A 19139-nucleotide genomic window follows, 5' to 3' on the forward strand; every position below is an offset into this window, starting at 1 on the left:
TTGAGTTATCCTCCAGGAGAGCACCTAGAGCACAGCAGGGACATGATAACCTGTAGGTTTAAGGTCATTTTGCCAGTGCACAAAATGGAGGGGAGTTAAAAGCAGAAGGACTTTTTAAAACATGAGAATGTCCTGAAATGCATGTCCAAAATAAATGCAAACATCTTAAGTGAGAAGGCTTTTGGTTTTGAAACATGGAAAAGCTGTGGACAGTGAAAAAGACTTGTGAAAACAGCAGGTATTCTCCACAAGATAAGTGGGATACTATCATTAACAAGGCAGCAATATGGGACTAAGACTGACTTCCAGAGTGACAAATATAAACTCGATCGAGGTTTGCAACAAACTAATAAAATATCCCTAAATACAAAATTATCCATCAGAGCACAATTTTAAACCTGCAAACTGATTTCAGATGCTACCCTTTGCAGCAAAAGCATTTACCAAATGGCCTGAAAACTCAAACCTAAATCCCACTTTGAATTCAGAAGAGGTGCTGTCCTTAGGCTGAGGCCATGACTACTTGGGCACTTGTAAGAGTTGCGATTTTAACTTGTACAACACAGCCTTAAATCAGCTAGTGAAGAAGTTTCTCATTCCATCTACATTTAGTTGGTTCCCTCCTCCGTCTAAAGCACAGGATGGAATGCGGTATACAAAAGCAAGCAATTGCTACTGCTGTTGGTAGCAGAGCACCCAGGTTTCAGCTTTGTTCCTAAAGCCAAATTGTGAACTGAAAGAAGTACCGTACATAGATATATAGTGACCTCTTGTGGACATTAATTCTGTAGTCCCAAACTGAAAGTACAAGAGAATACTTCTCTTTATGCTGTGTGCACTATCATGGCTATAATCTATAGCACTGGCCTTATGCCTATGACGAACCAAACTGAAAAGCTCTCAATAATCCTCATAAAAAGAGCATTAAATCAAATACCATCATCAAGTAACAGAAACGCATGCCACATCCTTCTCATGCTGCTCACAGATGAGCAGCAATACTCCATACTGTTTTCCTAAAATTATGACTGGCAAAAACAGCTTGAGAAGCAAAAACTGTGGCAAGCCATAAGTACTGGGGCTGTTAGAAGTCAGTCCAATTCAGATATTGCCATTGGCCTCAGTTCTGGCTAAGAAATGAAAGAACAGAGACACTGTTGAGGATTTCCCCAGTTTTATTATTGCTCTACAATCTTACAAGAGGATCAAAGGTTGACCCAACTGGATGAATCATCCGTTGCAATACCATCAGCAGGGCTCTGGAAGACAGCAGGGTCTGGAAAAATAAAGATCCATGTAACCACATGCCTTTCATTATAAATGATTGTTCCTTTCCATGTTAAACAAAGCTAACTCAGGAAACTAAGATATCAAAATATACATACAAAGAACTGAAATAATGCTTCATGAAAAAGGAACCTGAAAAGTTACAGAAGGTTTTAATTTAAACAAAAATAATTGGGGAAAAAAAAAAGAAAAAAAAAAAGAGACAAGCCCTAGGATTCAATCAAGTGAAGAAATTAAGAAGCAACCCCTACCTGATGTGTGAAGAAGCCTGAAAAGTATTCAGTCTGAATGGCTTTGTACATTGGCCAAACCAGCATCTTGGGATATAGGGAACTTGACACCTCGGTCAGGGTTCTCTTCCCCACTTGGGTGAAACGTCCTGGCATTAACCCCCAAGTTAAAAATAGTGCCGAGGACACCTTTTTTGTCATCATCTGTGGTTCCATTGTCTTGTAAGGCATGTTCAGAAACAGTGGGATTCTCATCCTCCAAGAAAAGGGCCTCATCATCCTCCCTACCAGATCTGTAGCCACTGCTCTCTACAGCACTTTCCTTGTTCTTATTGACAGATATTTCTTTCAAGTCAGGATTAGGGTCAGTGGCCAACTTGAGGTCTTGATTCACATGGGAGATAGACTCTTCTTGTCCCCCATGTGTTTCTTCATTGCGCTGGAGCTGCATGGATTCATAATCCAATCTCTTATTGAGATGTTCATGCCCGGACGTAGTGGGCATGAAATGCTGGTCTGGGGTGCTGTTGGCCACAGTGCTACTGCCTTCAAGATCTGACTCTAGTAGTACTGGTTCTGGAATGATCAAAGACATCTGGTCTTCATCCCAACCAGATTCCTCACCAACAAGAGCACCCGTTGCGGAAACTGGACCTTCAAACTTCTCATGAGTCTTAAAGCGAAGGATGGGCTTCTTCTCATTTGTCCAAGTGGAAACATTTTCATTCATCTCAAATTTATGGGTATCAGCAGTGAAACCCATCCTTTCAGTTTCTTGACCATCAAAGGATGCTGACACGACAGTGGTAGCCTCATTGCCATTATAACCCTCTTCTTGAATAGAAGAGTTCTTGGAAGACTCCTCCTCCAGGTTTGAATTTGAGCCTCTAGGCTGAGGAGGAGGAGGATTTTCAGCAAACGCATCACTCATTATGTCTTTATCAAACTCCATACTGGTGTCACGAACATCACTGGGTCTTTCATTTCGTAAATCTTGGCGGTCTTTATTTATACCATGATCTTGAGAATACTGGTCTGGCACACTTGTCTCATGATCCAAAGATGCACCAGATCCTGAGTCTTCCTCACATTCATAATCATCTCCATCTGAAGTCCTCACAGAACTGTCCTCATTTTCTGTAGAGCTTAATCCTTCCTTATTGCCAATAGCTTCAGAGATTTTTAGATTCAATGTTTTGCTTTGACCCTCTGAATCAAAACCCCATTGGTTCAATCCATCATCTGCACTTGAACGGGAGTTAATTTCAGCATCTCCAACATTTTCCATTCCATCCGACGTGGAAAACTGAAAAGGAAATACATCAGAATCATTAGGGGTTTTATCCATTACATTGGTAAGACCAGTGGTCGAAGGGAAACTCCTGTGACCAATGTGGTCCTCGAGATTTGAATTCTGTGGCAAAGAGTCAAAGTAACCATCTTCAGAGTCATATTCCCGATCAGAGCTGGTGTACACATTGGTTCCTGGGTCATGCCCTTCAGCAGTTATATCACTGAACCTGGGTGAAGCCTTGTAGTCAACATTACTCCGTGCAGTTAAGCCTAGGTCTCCATAATCTTCAGGGACATTCATTCCTAATTCCACGGCAAGTATGCGACGAGGATCATTTAAGTCAACCTCAGTTGCAGTGTTTAATGCAGAACTTCCGTGTTTCAGTCCAAATTCCTGCATTACTTCCATTTCATTAAACACCGAATCCGATTCGCTCATGCTTGCATACTTCAAGTCATTCCAAGCTTGGCCTCGTGCATGGTCATTCCCCTCTTTAGTTCCAGGATCCTCAAAAAGCTGCTCGCCCATTGAAACAGGGTCTGAATTGGAATTATAAACATCAGCAAAACCTGCATCTTCTGAAGATTCTATTTTTATCCTCCTGCTTGGAGAGAGAGAATCTTGTCTTTTAAATTCTGGCATATTGAAATCTTCCGGATCTTCGTTTTGGCTTAACGTGCCAGTAGGTGAGAGATGGTCATGCTTTGAGATGTCATCACCTGGACTAGACTTTGTTTCAGGCTTAACTGTGTTCACAGTGGTGGTGGGTTTTGCGGTACTGCTTTGAGAGCCCTGGCCAGCAAGACTTGAAGAGGTCTTAAACAACCCTGGAGGCAGCTTTCTTATACCCAGCTCCAACTCCTTTTTGATCAAGTGATACTTGTTGAAGTCTGCATCTTGATCACATTTGGAATAAGGTATAACCACTTCAGCTCCACCCATGTCATATGGGCCAAACAGATAGATGTACTCTTCAGCAGAAAGTTCAAGAGGTTTTGTTTTGGAAGAAGCCATCATAGCAGCTGATTCTTTGGAGGTGGCTTCAGCAGAACTTTTGGAGCTCTTTTGCGTAGACCCAAAAGCAGTGTTCTCACCTCTGGGCTCCACAATCCTGGGAGCAGAAGTAGTGGTGAAGGTATACAGGTCATCATGGTCTCCAGAGAGCATGACATCAGGGGCGTTCTTGGTTTTCTCAGACGATCCCCTTGCACTAGAATCCCTGTTGGCTACAATAGAAGTAGTGTCCCAAAGACTAAAATCCATATTATGATCAACAAGTACAGGACTTGATGCAACATTGTCATCAGTATCAGAGAAACCCATGTTCTCTTCCTCCTTGTAACCCTCAGCTATGGTGGTTTGGTCAATCAAGTCCAAAGAGGATCTAGGAGGCCAGACATCTGAATAGAATTCATTGGGAATAAAGTAATTACTTCTCTCTTGTAAGCCCATAGATCTTGAATAGGCATTATACTTGTAATGTGCATCTGAACTATCAAATGCACTGAAATAACCATCTTCCTCTTTAGGACTGTCAATGTGGTCGCCAAAACCTCTCTGTTCAACAAGGTCTGTTGAAGTGTATTGCACGTCTGCAAATACTGGCATATCGTTAACAAACTGGGGATCCCGAGAATCCCAAGAAGCAGTCTCAACTCTTTGAGGAACAAGCACGTTAACGGACATCAGTCTAGCGTTTAAGTTATTTTGGCTATCCACCGATTCTTGAACTTCCAAGGGAGTGTTATCGGTTTGAGTCCGAAAGGGAAAGGCTTCCAATATGCCGAAGAAACACCATACCAGTAGGAACCGCGAGAGCATTTCTTGGGCTTGCAGCATTGTTTTGGTAACTGAGTAACAAAACACGCTGAGGATCCGAAATAAGAACACTATGCTGAAGACCTCTATAAATCGCTGAAGGAATGTGCATGTGAGATGGGGAAAAAAAAGTGAGTGCTGCTTAATTCTATACATTTTCACGAGGGCAGGAGAGTTCACGCAGCTGTGGAAACCTAATAATTCCGACGTGGCCTTCGTATAATAGGAGAGTAATTATCACTCCACTTCGGAAGCGGTTTTTCGTGTGTGTGACGTCTCAATCAGACTTAGACACCAGAAAATTATTATTCAATGTATAATAAAAATATCCCTATACTCAATTTATTTTTATTTAGAACAAATACGCGATATGTTTATATTTACAAAACTAATAAAACATGAAGATAAAACGAATGTTGGCAAGGATCTTGATCATATAATCATTAAAATAGATTTTTTTTACATAGTCATGCCCACGAGGTCGATATTCTCTGTACATCTCAATAGACGTTTTGAAATAAATTACAGATTGATGTTTTTTGTAAAAGTCTGCTTTATACAGTAGATGCACATAGTCCTGTGGCATCAAATTATTTTGGTGAGATATCTGTCATCGTGTTTGAAGATGGCACAGACTTTTCATAGACTGAGAGAACTTAGGAGTGAAACTGTTTCTTAACCGTGTTTGAAACCCGAACCGTATTTGCTCAGAAAACATTACGGAGCAAATATTAAATGTCTATTATGTGATTTTATTGGACCTGCCTTATTAAAAAGATAAAATTAATATATTATGTTCAGATAACAGATAACAATTAATGGACTGTATTTTTGTAAATGAAATAAAAGACCACCAGATGGCGCTTGAGACCATTTTGTGAACTGCTACGGTTATGAACTATTGTTATTACAAAACTACTCGATTTTAAGCATGGTCTTTGGGGGGTTGTAGGCTATTTGCTACGCAGTTCGTCCGATTTGAGCAAAACACAGTATACAATACATTAATACACTGATTAAACGCCACCGAAACAAAGTTTCCAAAGTGACAATAATTCCAAGGTTTGTGGTGTTCTCCTGTAAATCAAATGATTTTACGTTTAAAGTAACATTTACACTAAATATAATAGGAATGTAACGTAGTTAAATGATAAAAAATAACAGTGTTTTGGAATAACAGTTTTAATTATTTAAACCTTTTATGTTTTTTTTTTCTGTTGAGCGCTTTACCGTTTTTGAACAGTGCATTCCCAAGTAATATCCTAAAATCACACTATAGATATTTACCAATGGCAAAAGTGCTTCTGGTGTGAAATGGTTTATTATTAACGATTAGTTATTATACATTTAGACAAAATTGCATGTCTCCTTATATCTGACAAGCTTGTCAACTGGAAGGATTGGCGCATCGCTCAATTTCTTCACCTTGTGCCCGTTACACGAGGCCTTAATCATTGCAGGCCGTTTGCCATTCGGAGCACAAAGTGGCAAAAAAGGGAAATTTAATTTCCAAAAAGACATTAAAAGACGTTTTCATTTTAAGAAAAGAACTTGTTTGTTTATTTGAGTAAATAAAATAATACTATTGACTATAATTTCTAGTAAGTGAAAATGTGTTATTTGATTTAAAAAAAAACACATAAACGGATGGACATTTTATTTGGTTTCAACAGAAATCAGCAGCTGGTTTTGTAATGGTTTAAAGTTATCTAACGGTATGAACTGACGTAAACCGCTCACTTCTACTTACTGTAGATCACCAGTGAAAGTAATTACTAGCGTATCGTCACCAATAATTACCAAAGGCATGTAAACTGTAAGAACTGGTCTCAATTGGTTTTTGGAGACGCTCTGAACTTGGCGGTACTGGGTCATCGCTGCCAAACTACACTGCCATGTGGAAGTCAGTATTTTGACTCTGTTCACCAAAAAAGGAGGGAAAAGGGTGACATCCTTAGATTAATCAGCTACTAAATACCAGATGATCCAGGTGGGGTGAATGGCCTACTCTTTTTTTAACCTTTATTATATTCTTACCAGTAGATACCATTTGACTCATCCTCAACTGAATTCACTCTTGAGGATGTCTTTTTAACAAAGACGGATATCTGCCATTATTTGCCGTTATAATTTTAATGTTACACTCTAATAACTTCAAATGCCCGCGGTGGGGAGCGCTTTAACTCAGAACCAAGCAGGGGCAAAAAAAAAAAAAAGAGGGGCTTCAGAAACAAAATTATTTTTCTTTTTGGAAGAGGTAGCAAGAAACGACAGCATTTCCAGATAACCCGTGAAACGCTGGTATTCACAAAATAGGCAAGAACCGAATAACAGGTTCTAGCTTTTTATCGCTAGGTGTTATTACTTTACAGTGCGAATCAGTGCTGCTGCTCGCTTCGCATCCCCTGGCGATGCAATATCTACTCTTCGTTTTGGGAGTACGAGAGTAAAATGCTGACCGTCCCTGAGTGCTGTCTCGCTGCCCAGCGCTGTTCCCCTTGCGCCTGCTCTGTTAGCACTAGCATCTTGACAGCGGCTCTTAGCATGTCCGTGGGTGCCATTGATTGAGTGCGTCTGTGCTTGACTGGGGCAGCACATTGTCATCGTTACATTGTTTTCTGGGTGACAGCTCCTCTGGATCCATCTGTCTATGAGCGAGGAAAGAATGAGAAGAGGACGATCACTGACTGTCCGGGCAGCTCGAAACGGTCACCCTAACAAACGGTAATCTTGCTTTCCCATTTTTTAAAGCCGTGTTGTGCAGCTGTTAACGTTACCAGACTGGATGTCCTGTGAGCTGTGTAAATTGCTTACAGACTTGAGGTATCACAAAGGACGCGGTCTATTGCCAAATGCATGCAAGAGAGCTTCAGACGTTGAGCTGTTTTCTTCTGTAGGATCCACGCAATTCAATGTATCGTAACAAAGGTTCTGCTTTCGGGGATGCAGACACGTTTTTCTCATTTGAAACAAAAGCAAAAAAAAAAAAGAGTGTAAGACCACTGCAAATGAATCTGAGAATCTTACACACGCAGAGCACATAAAACGATGTTTGGTTTTGTTGCTTCCCCATCGTGCAAGTACTGTAGTTCCCCTAAATATCTGAAAATATGATAGGGGCTCAGAATGTGCTCATTGAGCCTCTTCATGAATTAATCCAAATCTAACTGAAGTTATTCAAAACCGTACAGTATTAGAAATTATTTTTACACTGTCAACTGTAAATCTACAAAATAACGACTTTATGTCTTGTAGTTGCAACTTATTATCACTGTAATACTACTTAGTAAGTAAGAAAAAACGTATAAAATCACAGTTTCAATAAATGCGATCTAATACATCCTGCTCTTAAAAGACTATCCGTTTATGTATCAGTGTGTTTCCGTATTGCTGTAATTTTAGGGAAAAAACATTTAGGCCTCACAGAAATGTGTAGCAATTTTAGTCATCTGTGGTCCTTGTAGTTTGTAATGCTATTACAAGACGGATTGTTGATAGTTTCTTTTCATTTTGGATGGTGTCTGGCACTTGTTTACAATAAATATAGTATTTTGTATCCTAAAATTTAATGTTGAAAGTAAGAGAAGTCATGAAATTATTGTAGAAAGGAATAACAACCACCGTGAAGATACATTGCAGGGTAAAACTGGAGTTTATCACTTTTACTTTTTTTCCAGGTTCGGTCGAGCTAAAATGCTTCACTTTAGTTATGCAGTACGGTATGCAATTTTAATCGGCTGTGATACCAAATTGCTTTTATTGTGAATGAGCACCACAGCCAGAGGTTTTGATGTGATATCTTAATCCCACAGTTGTTGTACACTGAATCCTCGCTAGAGCCGGTGATAAAAAACGTAGTCTGGTTGAATGGTTATGGTTACGGAGTTATATTGTATTAGTCATGTAACTAAATAGGTTTAGGGCGCAATCGGGCTGGAAGTGAACGAGAGTTGTGCTGCACTGCACTGGGGGAAATATTTGTTATTGATGTGATTTCATTATGCTGACTAAGCAGCCAGAATTCCATGCTGTTGACGGAGGCATAGGGAATTTAACACGTGTGTTAGGAGATTCTGCAGGTATCAACTCTGTAGTCTTTCTGTGAACAACGATATAAAAAAGAAATATAGTTCCTTATGTATATCGTGTATATATACAGCAGATTGTTTTTATTTTAATTTCCTTTGGTGGTTGGTAACAGGACTGATAGCCTTGCGTTATACCGTATTAATCTACAGTAAACACCACTGTGCTGGTGAGAACAGTTCAGTTGTCAACAGGCCTTTTAGTGAGTAGGAGGCCACTAGGAATTTCTGTGACTCACAAGATAACTGCCTGCATCAGTATAACTTTTCTTACTTCTTTGTTCAGAAACATACCATTTGCACTAACATTCTTTTTAAGTGAGCCCCAAAACAACAGATTAAACACAGAGGATGGAGACTTTATCATTAATAACGCACACATTTATAACCTTAGTCATCAGATTGGTTGTTACTGGGTTTGTACAGTAGATCCTTTTTATCCCTCTTTTTCGTAATCCACAATATTAATTACACTTTGGTAGACAATACATGTAAGTTTTCCCCCACTCGATTACTGAATATCCAGAGGTGTTATGCTAAGTAGTAACTTTTATTGGTCTGAAAAGTAGCCTGGGAAACAACTAATTCTGAAAACACTTTGTAAGACTGCACCCTGTGCTGGAGCATGTAATACATCATATTGAGTTTGTGTAGGCCTCTGTATGTAGCTGATGGTAGGCATGTGGTTTGACGTTTGAACAAATTTGAGAAGGCAGGAAATGAGATCATGATTTAGCTTTATTTCATTTGACTAGTTGAGTGTTTTTTTGCCATGGTGACAAGCCAAAGAAAAACCTCAGTTCACAAAACAAAGGGACAAGTAAGCTAGAACAGCTCAGTCAGATATCCTTTCGGCTTTACGTTTATTTTACTGTAATGGGTTCATTGAGTCCTCTGTTGAATTTCTTGTTAGGTTAAGAGCTAGTGAAAATGGCCAAAAGAAAATGTTTTTATTTTTTCTGTAAGAGTAGTAGGAGAACTCTGCTGCTGAGGTAGCTGTACAGATTTCTTGTTTGATACGTAAAGTATTGTTGTCGAACTGTTCCTTTGGTCCAGCTTCTGTTTATGTACCAATGCTATGTGGCTCTTCCACAAAACAGTTGTCCTCTTTTTTCAGTTTTGTTGGATTCCCATAAAGGACACTGGGGCATGTCTCTGTGATGATAAGACCCATCATAACTTAAGAAGTGTAGTGCACTGTTGGGAACACCAAAATCCTAAATCAGATGCTATTCTTGCCTTTGTGACAGATAGACACATCAGGAAAATTAGGGTGCCCTGCATATTGTGCATTAAAGCCTTTCCATATAGGTGTGCTTCACTATAAAATTTTTATTTCTGCATCTGAATTTATTAACAGAATGCACAATTATAACGAGAGGACAAGTTTGAGAAAAGTGATTGATCAGGCTGACTCGCCTTTCCTTTTCATTCAGGCATTGACTTGTTCAGTAAAGTAGGTATATTTACAGTAGGTCCACCTTGTAGCAGAACTGGTCTCGGAGATGCTGAAGGGAGGGAGAGGTCTGGTGTGCATTGAACAAAAACACAGGCCGCATCAGGACAGAAAGTCTCAGTGGTTTGACTGCTGGTTACTACTTCCTGTTGCATTTGACACTCAGACAACACACTGAAATTTCGGTTCGTCTCCAAAATTAATTTCGGCCTCAGACTTGTCATTTGCATTCTCACAAGCAGAAGGGAGAAGATGGGTAACAAGACCACCCTCTTGAACAGGGTACAAACTCCAGGGCCCCAGTACCCTTGAATGCCACCCCTTGATTCTAACATACTTCCCATATACTGGTCTATACAGTAGGTGACTATGTTTTGCCTCCTAACAACAAAGTCAAACTACATTTCACACACATTGCCTTGTGTGATTTCCACTTCTAACTAATCCAGTTGAAAACTTATGTCTTTATGGTTTCTACAAAGAGGGTAACATTTGTCTGAATTAATCAAACAGAAACAATTTGCAAAAAATCCTTACCACACATTTAAGAATTACCACTTACTCTTTATGGGTTTTGGTTTTTATGTGCCTACAATCTGTGAGGGATGAAACCTTCTGAAATCAAGCACATTTGCAAATTTGGAAAAAAAAGGCGGTGAACTGCAGTTCAGGTATCAGTGAGGATACAATAGATTAGAAAAAACAAATCGTTCTTCATGGTGCTGAAATGAACTTTCTTTGTAGAAATACTAGACCAAAGTAAGTCTAGACCCAAATAATCTTATTGCAGCATTACCATCAGAATGCAAAACATTGATCATTTAATGCTGTTGCTGGTTAATTATGCAAAGCATTCCATTTATAAATCTACAGTATGCTGTGTATTCCATTAAATCCTATTATCATGTAGATTATTACATTATATGTAATAATTGTAAGAGTGGTTTATCTATACAAACACAATTGAGTTTTATCCCCTTTATATAGACAACTGCTAAATTAACAAATGTTCAAGCATAATAATAATAATAATAATAATAATAATAATAATAATAATAATAATAATAATTCAGGTTCATTTTACAACTATTACTTGCCAGGGTAAGATTCATCTCCCTCAAACCCTAAATTGGATGAAACTGATGAAACTGATTGAAAATAGATGGATAGAAGTACAATCGTTATTTAGATGCCAATATTTGAATCACATAAGAATAATAATAAGAATTGACTCAGGAGTCTAATGACAGTAATGTTTAAGTAATCTCAGGTCTAAATTGGTGGTTTTCATTCGGGGTACAGCCGAGGATCGTTCAGAGTGGGAGTAATGGTGAAAATGGTGTCTGCATGATTATTACATGACCCCACTATCTCTTCATCTGTTACCTGGCTGCCCCTTCATTTTGACACGATATATTGTGAGTCTGAAACAAACACTGTCTCACCAGGAAGATACGGGACAGATGATCTGTACTGAAGGGCAGACATGTTGGGGGTACAACTAGGAATAAGAGTCTCGCCTAGACGTACTGTAAAAGTAATAGTATGCTGAGTTTGCCTAGCAAGCCCAGGTCCGACGTGTTGTTGCTGAAGTCCTTTTTCACAGAAGCAGCTGACCATTTCAGTGCAATAAATGCCACAGGCTTCTAGACCACATCCTGTATCTCTGAAGCTTAGCAAAAATTGACAAAGAAGTGGACTTTTTGAACCTCAAACGCTTTGTAATGGAGTTAAATGAACATTTCTTCCCACTTGTAATTTGTCAGCAAACTGCCTTGTCCTTTAAACCTCAGGTTTGAGAGGGCAATCTGATGCACCATTCAGAAATGCATTGTGTCAAGACTTAGACTGAAACACGAAGTTAGCCGCACAAAGGAAAGCCAGCAGTGACAGAGAAGTCTTTCCTCTTTATCAGAACAGATTCTACCTGTTTAAAAGAGAACTCCTACTGCATAGTCCCCTGTGGTAAGTTATTTATAGGGCTAGCATGATTAATAACAGCCAATGAGCTTGTGGGTTTTATTTTTAAAGGCTTGGTTTATATAATCGTCTTTCCTGGCGTGCTGTTGGCTGTTTTTTTTTGAAAACCCAACTCTGTCTTAGTTCAGATTATTCTCCTTGCTAATTCATCAATACCTCCACCTTGTGCCCCTCTAATATAATCCTTGAGGAATCTTTCACATAGGCATCCCTCTGTATTCAACAGAACAGTGTGAGCTGGGCTGGATCCCTTTAGTGAGACAAGGAGCAGTTTCATTTGCAGGGGAAAAAAAAAAGGAATTCACATTAGTTTTACTGTAGGTATTACCTCCCCTTTCTGCACCCCTCTGATACCAGGTTTGTTTAAACTGCGTTTAGATGCCCACCTCTGTGTGAGGAGTGTAAAGCAGTCATTTCGTTAACTAGTAAGAGCTTACAACAATGCCGATTCACTGATTCATCACCAGTTCAGAGGTCTGGAGTCTTTTAGTTCCCGAGAGTTTTTGCTCTCATGTTCTCACTGTTCATGTTCTTTAATCCCCACCCTGACATAACACAAATCCATTAATTTCTAAAGGAGGGGGCAGCCTTTATTTGATGTGGACTCTGGGTGTGATTTATGTTTTCTCTCTTTTCCCTCTATCATTACTATGCTTAAGTGGGTGATGTACTTAATTAAACTGATGAGGAGGAGGGGTGTCTGCTGAGGGGATAATAGTCAACAGTCGCAAATGGCAACCATGTTGCTGAGCCCGAACAGCAGTTTTTAATTTATCTGGTTCACGGCCACAGCCTATATACTGTACTAGCACGGGAGATTCAAACAATTGCATGCATGTGTCTTACCACATAGTGTAAATGAGCACTACCCGGCTCCTCTTTTGTACCTGCAATCCCGAAGAATCCCACAGCTCTAGCGGCAGATGAGATGGAGTATTGATGCAGCTCTCGCTGAGAAATGTTTTAGTTCACTGAAGCTGCGGTGATCACTGAAGGATGGCAGCTTCTGACCCAGTCAGCCCTGTAGTAGTGCAATAATGTACATATTATAGCAAATGGGCTGAAGCTGATTTCTTGTGTTGTCACTGTTCTCTTCCCATCTTCACAGTTCCTTTAGTCTTATCTGAAAAAATGCAGCAGATGCTTATCTGCTAGACTAGCTAAATATGAAAAAACTAAGAATTCTTAGAATTTGCCATAATGTTTTTGGAAAATGTGTTTTCACTCGGGGAACAGATGATTTGGTTATTAAGGACTATACTTCAATATTGTTTAGAAATGTTCATGAAATTGTTTTTCTTTTATGTCAACATATGTATTGTTCAATTTAGAAAAAAAATGGCATCTTTTTGGGGAAAATAAGTCATTGTGAATTAAACTCTTTAAATATGGCCATAAGAAGTACACTTTCGTTTCCAGAAAGGACTCTGCTTTTTACTTGTGCCTATGTTTAAAAGGTAAAAAAAAATAGTTTTCCTATTGCCACTGTAATCTATTATACACTTAGTGTCTGTATAATTAAAAGTAACTCGAATGTTGGTAACAGTTTTCGGTGAGGTGGTCTTAACTATAATTAAGCTACCATTGCCTCCTTCCTGTGCCTGCCTCTCTGTCTCTGTGCTCACTGTGCACACAGTGCAATCGTGCATCTCTTCAATGGCAAATCGGCCTCTGTCAAGGCAATTTGTATTACTCAAGGGTGAAGCTGATGGTTATTTGGGTCTATTTGCACATTTAACGGAGACCTGACTCTGGCACGGTTTCCCTTCGAATATTTCATGCATAGCTTTTGCATAGAGGATATAATTTTCCTTTTTCTTTCCACATTTCATGAGCACTTAGTCTGAGGCCCTCTCTTTCTCCTGAATGATCTTATCATGAAATGCTTATTCCAACAGTCAAATTCCAATTTCTGGTAGCTGAGCGTCCCATCATTATATTCTCAATAAAAAACCTCTGACAGTTTAGTCCATGAGTACTGTACTATGTCTCTTCATTCTGAGAAAAAGTCCACCCCCTTTAAATTTTTAAACTGCAAAAATGATTTATTGTGTTGCAGAGAAAACTCCAGGCTGGAATACTGAATGCCATAGTCATTGCAGAACAATTTGGATATGCAAGGAAAATAACTCTTTGTTATGTTCTAAGTTGTGTGAAGCTTGCAGTGTGGAACATGATTGTATTGTAGCTTTGGAGGTTTCATTGTCAAATAAGGTGCAGTCTTTTCACTTTTCACAAGAAAGTGAAAGTAAATTAATTCTTTTTGGTATAGCATGAATCCTCAGGTTTTTAAAACATTGTCTTGAAATACAGTACCTAGGGGCTGTGGGCTCATAACTGAGAAGAAGTGGGATTAAATTCTGGATTGGTTCACTGCTGTTGTACATTTCTGTAACTCAGATTGGTCCAGTAAAATACCCAGCTGCAGAAATGCATACAAAAAAGTCACTTTTGGGGGGGGGGAAATCAACCAAATAAATTAGACAATAATAATTAATAAAGGGCTAGTTATGCTCTCAGGTTTAGATGAGAAATTCTACTCTTTTGTTTCCTGGCTTGGTATTGTACAGAAGTATATATACCAAAGTAAATGAATAGCAAACAAGAACTCTCAGTTTTCTGAAGCCTTGTTCTTTGGCAATTGTGTTGAGGCTGGTACAAGGCAGTGATAGCACTCACAGATGTCCCTAGACTCTCTGCTCGTGTGATCAGTGGGCTGAGTGTTATGGTATTAAATTTCATCCCCTCCCCTCTGCCAGCACTTCAGGGCCATGTCTGGTAAAATCAGTAGGTGAAAGTGAAATTGCAGGAGGGTGGATTTCTCTGTCAAGTCAGGTAACAGCAGTTATATTTGATCAGGGAAACAATTTGCAATTTGAGAATCTTGTTAATCCACATTGCACAGATAATTCAAACAGTGTGGCCTGCATTCCACGAACTCTTGGCTTTGCTGTTGTGTTTACAAGATACACCTGATCTCAGACTGTTCTCTGTGTTTCCTGAGAGGTTTACTGGTGCACTATACTGGCACTATATTGTGATTAATGTATTTAAATCTGTTCACGGTCAACTAATTACATAAGAATTCATTAAAAACAGACTCTGGTTTATAGTACCCAGAGGTACTATAGTCATTTTTTCAAAGCATTATGTGAAATGAAGCAAAGAATGTTTTTCATGAAACACATATACATACATTTTAAGTTGTGTCTGCACCATGTTTGAGGTTAGAGAAGGTAATCTGGCAGCTTTTGATCATGAATGTAAGGCTTCAGACATTACTCACTTTGTAGTGTACAGTAAGTCTTTGACCACATCATCGGTGTCACTAATCCTCGAAATTGCCTTTACCCTCTTGTAGGCAAATCGTCTGCACGGCTTCTCTGTGACACGCTAGATCTACCGTAAATGGAACTTGGAGATAGCAAAGTGTTTTGCGTTTAAACATAAAACTATAACCTAGTGAAAATAATAAGTTTTTTTAACAATTCTATTTAGTTTTCTTTCATCTTTGTTGTTAAATGCAGTTACTCACCATAAATATTTTCCTGTACTTTCATTACTGTAACCTACCATAATGATACAGTTGTGTATAGAATGCTTTGTAATTTTAGTTTTTTACCTTTCCCTGTAAAAAATGATGAAAATGCACGCGGAGGTCATCAGTGTCCTCTGCAGAAAAATCAGTAGCACATTCAACAGAAGAGCTGAGATTAGTTTGAAAGACCAGCTTTCTATTGCAGGCTTTTTAGGCTCTGGAGTGGAAATTCAAGAACTGCCTTATAGCTTGCCATTTGCCAGTGTTTAGATTTTTTTAATTCTCATTGAGAGCTGTGTTTTGTTATAAGCCAAAGACGATCTATGATTGCAAATTGCTGCAGTTAGTAAGACCTAATTACACCTTGAAATATGGAAATGAAGGGGTCTGATTTGGGCTTGCTGTTGGGGAAATGAATAACCTGCAGTGCAGAGTCAAGTCATTGCTTACAGCAGTTTGAGAGACGTAAACAAGTAAAAAATAGCATAGGGTATGCACTGGCAAGGACTGTACGAAATGGAATAAACATAGAAAGGAGGAATTGTGTATGGAGAGGAAGAAGAATGAAAATGTCCCTTTGCTTGAGACAACTGATCATATGTTGCATCATTGATGCACCATAAACCATATTGTGGAGGCATATTAATAACACGTTTGATTATTAGAAAACAAAAACACAAGGTTTTTGATTATTGCATTTGAAGTGTCATTTACTCTACTGTAGTAGTGTAGAATGGATTTTGTTGTTTCTCTCGATCAGTAAGGATGATGTATAAGAACCAGAATACCTTGCTCTAATAGCAAATCAATATAAAATATAAATAAATATAAAGAATGCATTAATATATAATAGATATACAGATATGAAATGAATTGGAAGTGTTCATACCTTTTAATCGTATATGTGATAATGACAAATATACAATAGCAGTGTTTGACTTACTAAGAAAACCCTTTGTGATGTTCACTATGCTTTCTGCAAAAAGATGAAACTTCTAATGAGCTCGTCACCTCTACCTTGTTGAGATGACAAGGTTTTTTCCTTTAATTCTAATTACTAATCAGGATTACTTATTGTAGTTATAGATTGTTAGATCTGTATTGCCGGTGTGTTGTAGTCTATTTCGTTTTTAGAACAAGTTTTCCCGACTTGTTTGATGTGCAGTGCGGAGTCATTGTAACTTGGTAGCTCTAAACTGGTAGACTGAAATGTAACAAGAATCCTGATTGCAAATGTCCATATCTATCAGGCTTGAATTTAGTTTATTTTTTATTGATGTGCGTGATTAAAATGCTTTGTGACCGAGGCAACATATTACATGTTTTCAATGAAGCAATGATTTTACATATGAAGCATTTGAGCATAAGACCACATCTGGCTTGGCAGTGGCCATACTGTGAACATGCAGACGCAAACACAGAGTGTTGATGGTAAGAAGGATAATGGACAAGGCCAGGATCATTCTGCTGCAGTATTAGCTGTTAGTAAAACCTGAATTGAGTCACTTTGTACATACTTCCTTCTGAGCTTTGTTTTATTTTTATTTTTTTATTTTTTATACCGTTTGGTTCCTGAATGAGCTTGAGATTTGACATATTTCCTTTGGTACTGTGTCACATACAATAGTGAATAGATATTCAGGATTTATTTCATTTAATGTTGAGGAAATGTCATATCTACACTTTAAGTTCTTTTAGGGGAGTTCTGCAACAGATCAGATATACTTAGTACAGTACATGTTTGTTTGGAACAGGTTACCATAATTGACACATGGGGTCATTTCTCACAGTTGAGCAATTGATTTTTGAGTTTTTTATCTATAAAGACAGTACTCAAATATACACTTTCCAAGCTGTAAGAGAGCCCCACAGACACTTCAGGTGGCATCAGGTGGACACCCTTAGTGGCATGTTCAGGATTTTCGTAGGTATTGCATTCAAGTTGGTAAAACAAACAGCCTGGTTCTCTTGATTTATTTTTCCCCACTGCACCAAATCAGAAAATTCTCAATCCTGGTCATAATAGAGGCTCCCATGCATCTTTGATTTTCATTCTAGGTGAGCTAAAAATATTTAACTTAATACAAACAATTATTGAACAACTAGTAATTTATTAGTCATTTATGTTTAGGGGGTCAATTAAGTAAACATGAGCTCAGCTGAAATGAAAGCCAGGAAACTCAGTGGGTCTGTAAGATCAGTCTAGAGGAGGCTTGCTAGAATTTAGGCTCTTTGTGGGCCCTTACTGACTAAACTTAGGCCTGCTAGTTTGAGGTGAGGTGTTTTATTCTCTCTGTTGAAGATGTTTGATGAGAAAAAGTCATTATCTGAATGATTTAGCATTCATTTGTCTACAGTCTTTCTTGCAGGCACAATTGTACAAGGAACAGGAAACATTAGATGGACAGAAAAGTGTTATGTTCACAATTTGCTAAATTTCTCGCCACCAGTGTGTTATTTTTTCTATCTAGGCAGCCTCTCCTTGATCCATATTTCCCTGTTTAGTTAGTCATGATTTCATTTTGTTGCCTTTTAACTTAGGATTTTTTAGCTTCTAGTAAATTGCATGCTTGGGCATAAATGACTGAACTTGAAAATGGTATGAATTCAGTCTGGCGTCTGTGGTTTGCAAACTCCTTGACTGTATTTTTACTCTGGCGTTTTTTTTTTTTTAAGCTCTGCTTTGCTAAGACTACATGCATATAATTGAATTGAAAAGACAGGAGAAAAAATGCAGATACTGATGCCCATGTATTGACATAAAAAAGGTTGAGTAGCTGAATTGTGTATCTTGGAGGAGTGTAAAGCCATAAGCATTGGCACGATGAGGTGTCCTACTTGCAAAGCCCATAGGTGTCTTTCTGCAGTGCTGAAGCTTGCTTTCCAGCGTATGTTGTAGATTTTTGCCAGGATGATGTGTTATTCACCTACCATGTTTACCATGTACCATGTTTTGCCTGGGAAACATCCTCACGAGATCAACACTTGTTATCGTTTTGTTGGCAGGTAAAAAAAAAAATAGAAACACAGAAGGGAATATGTTTCCATCTGCTACAAAGAGATTCTTTTTTTAAGAAGGATGCCAATAGGCGAACAGTTGTGCCAGGGGAAAGGAGGTCCTTTAACACACCAGTAGATTCACATCTCTCTTTATAGCCCAGTAAAGATGTGGTCTTCTGTTTCCACCAAAATAGGTGCTGCTTCCTTGGGAAAAATGTAACCCACAAAGTGGTCTTTTTATTCCTGTATACTCCTGAGTACTTTCAGAGAATGGGGGGAGCTATTCTCAGGCTGAATATTGCCCTCAGGGCCAGGGATAAGAATTCTGTTTGTGCTGACGACGGTGACTGGAGCTCGTGGCGCAGCGTTGGGTATTTTGTGAGTGCTGGACTGGAGCAGGAACAAGAACTGAAGTGACAGTCCCTCGCTGCCCCGGGGTCGCAGGCTATTT

General features: G+C 38.8%; 2 protein-coding genes across 2 annotated transcripts in view; one reads left to right on the forward strand and one right to left on the reverse strand.

The window, feature by feature from the left end:
- Positions 1-1157: 1157 nt before the first annotated feature.
- Positions 1158-4741, reverse strand: LOC148645479 (uncharacterized). Its single transcript, XM_088611689.1, has 2 exons — positions 1539-4741; positions 1158-1276 (listed from the first exon to the last, which is right to left on the reverse strand). The coding sequence occupies exon 1, from the start codon at positions 4648-4650 to the stop codon at positions 1567-1569; it is 3084 nt and encodes a 1027-aa protein (XP_088467815.1). The 5' UTR covers positions 4651-4741; the 3' UTR covers positions 1158-1276; positions 1539-1566.
- Positions 4742-7127: 2386 nt separating this feature from the next.
- LOC148645480 (uncharacterized) overlaps positions 7128-19139 on the forward strand; it is a 46580-nt gene continuing 34568 nt past the window's right edge. The window contains exon 1 of the mRNA XM_088612083.1: positions 7128-7353. The gene's annotated coding sequence lies outside the window, so the exon portion shown is untranslated. The remainder of the gene's footprint in view (positions 7354-19139) is intronic.

This window comes from Lepisosteus platostomus, chromosome 18 (assembly GCF_059453375.1).
Source record: "Lepisosteus platostomus isolate fLepPlt1 chromosome 18, fLepPlt1.hap1, whole genome shotgun sequence".
NCBI lineage: Eukaryota > Metazoa > Chordata > Actinopteri > Semionotiformes > Lepisosteidae > Lepisosteus > Lepisosteus platostomus.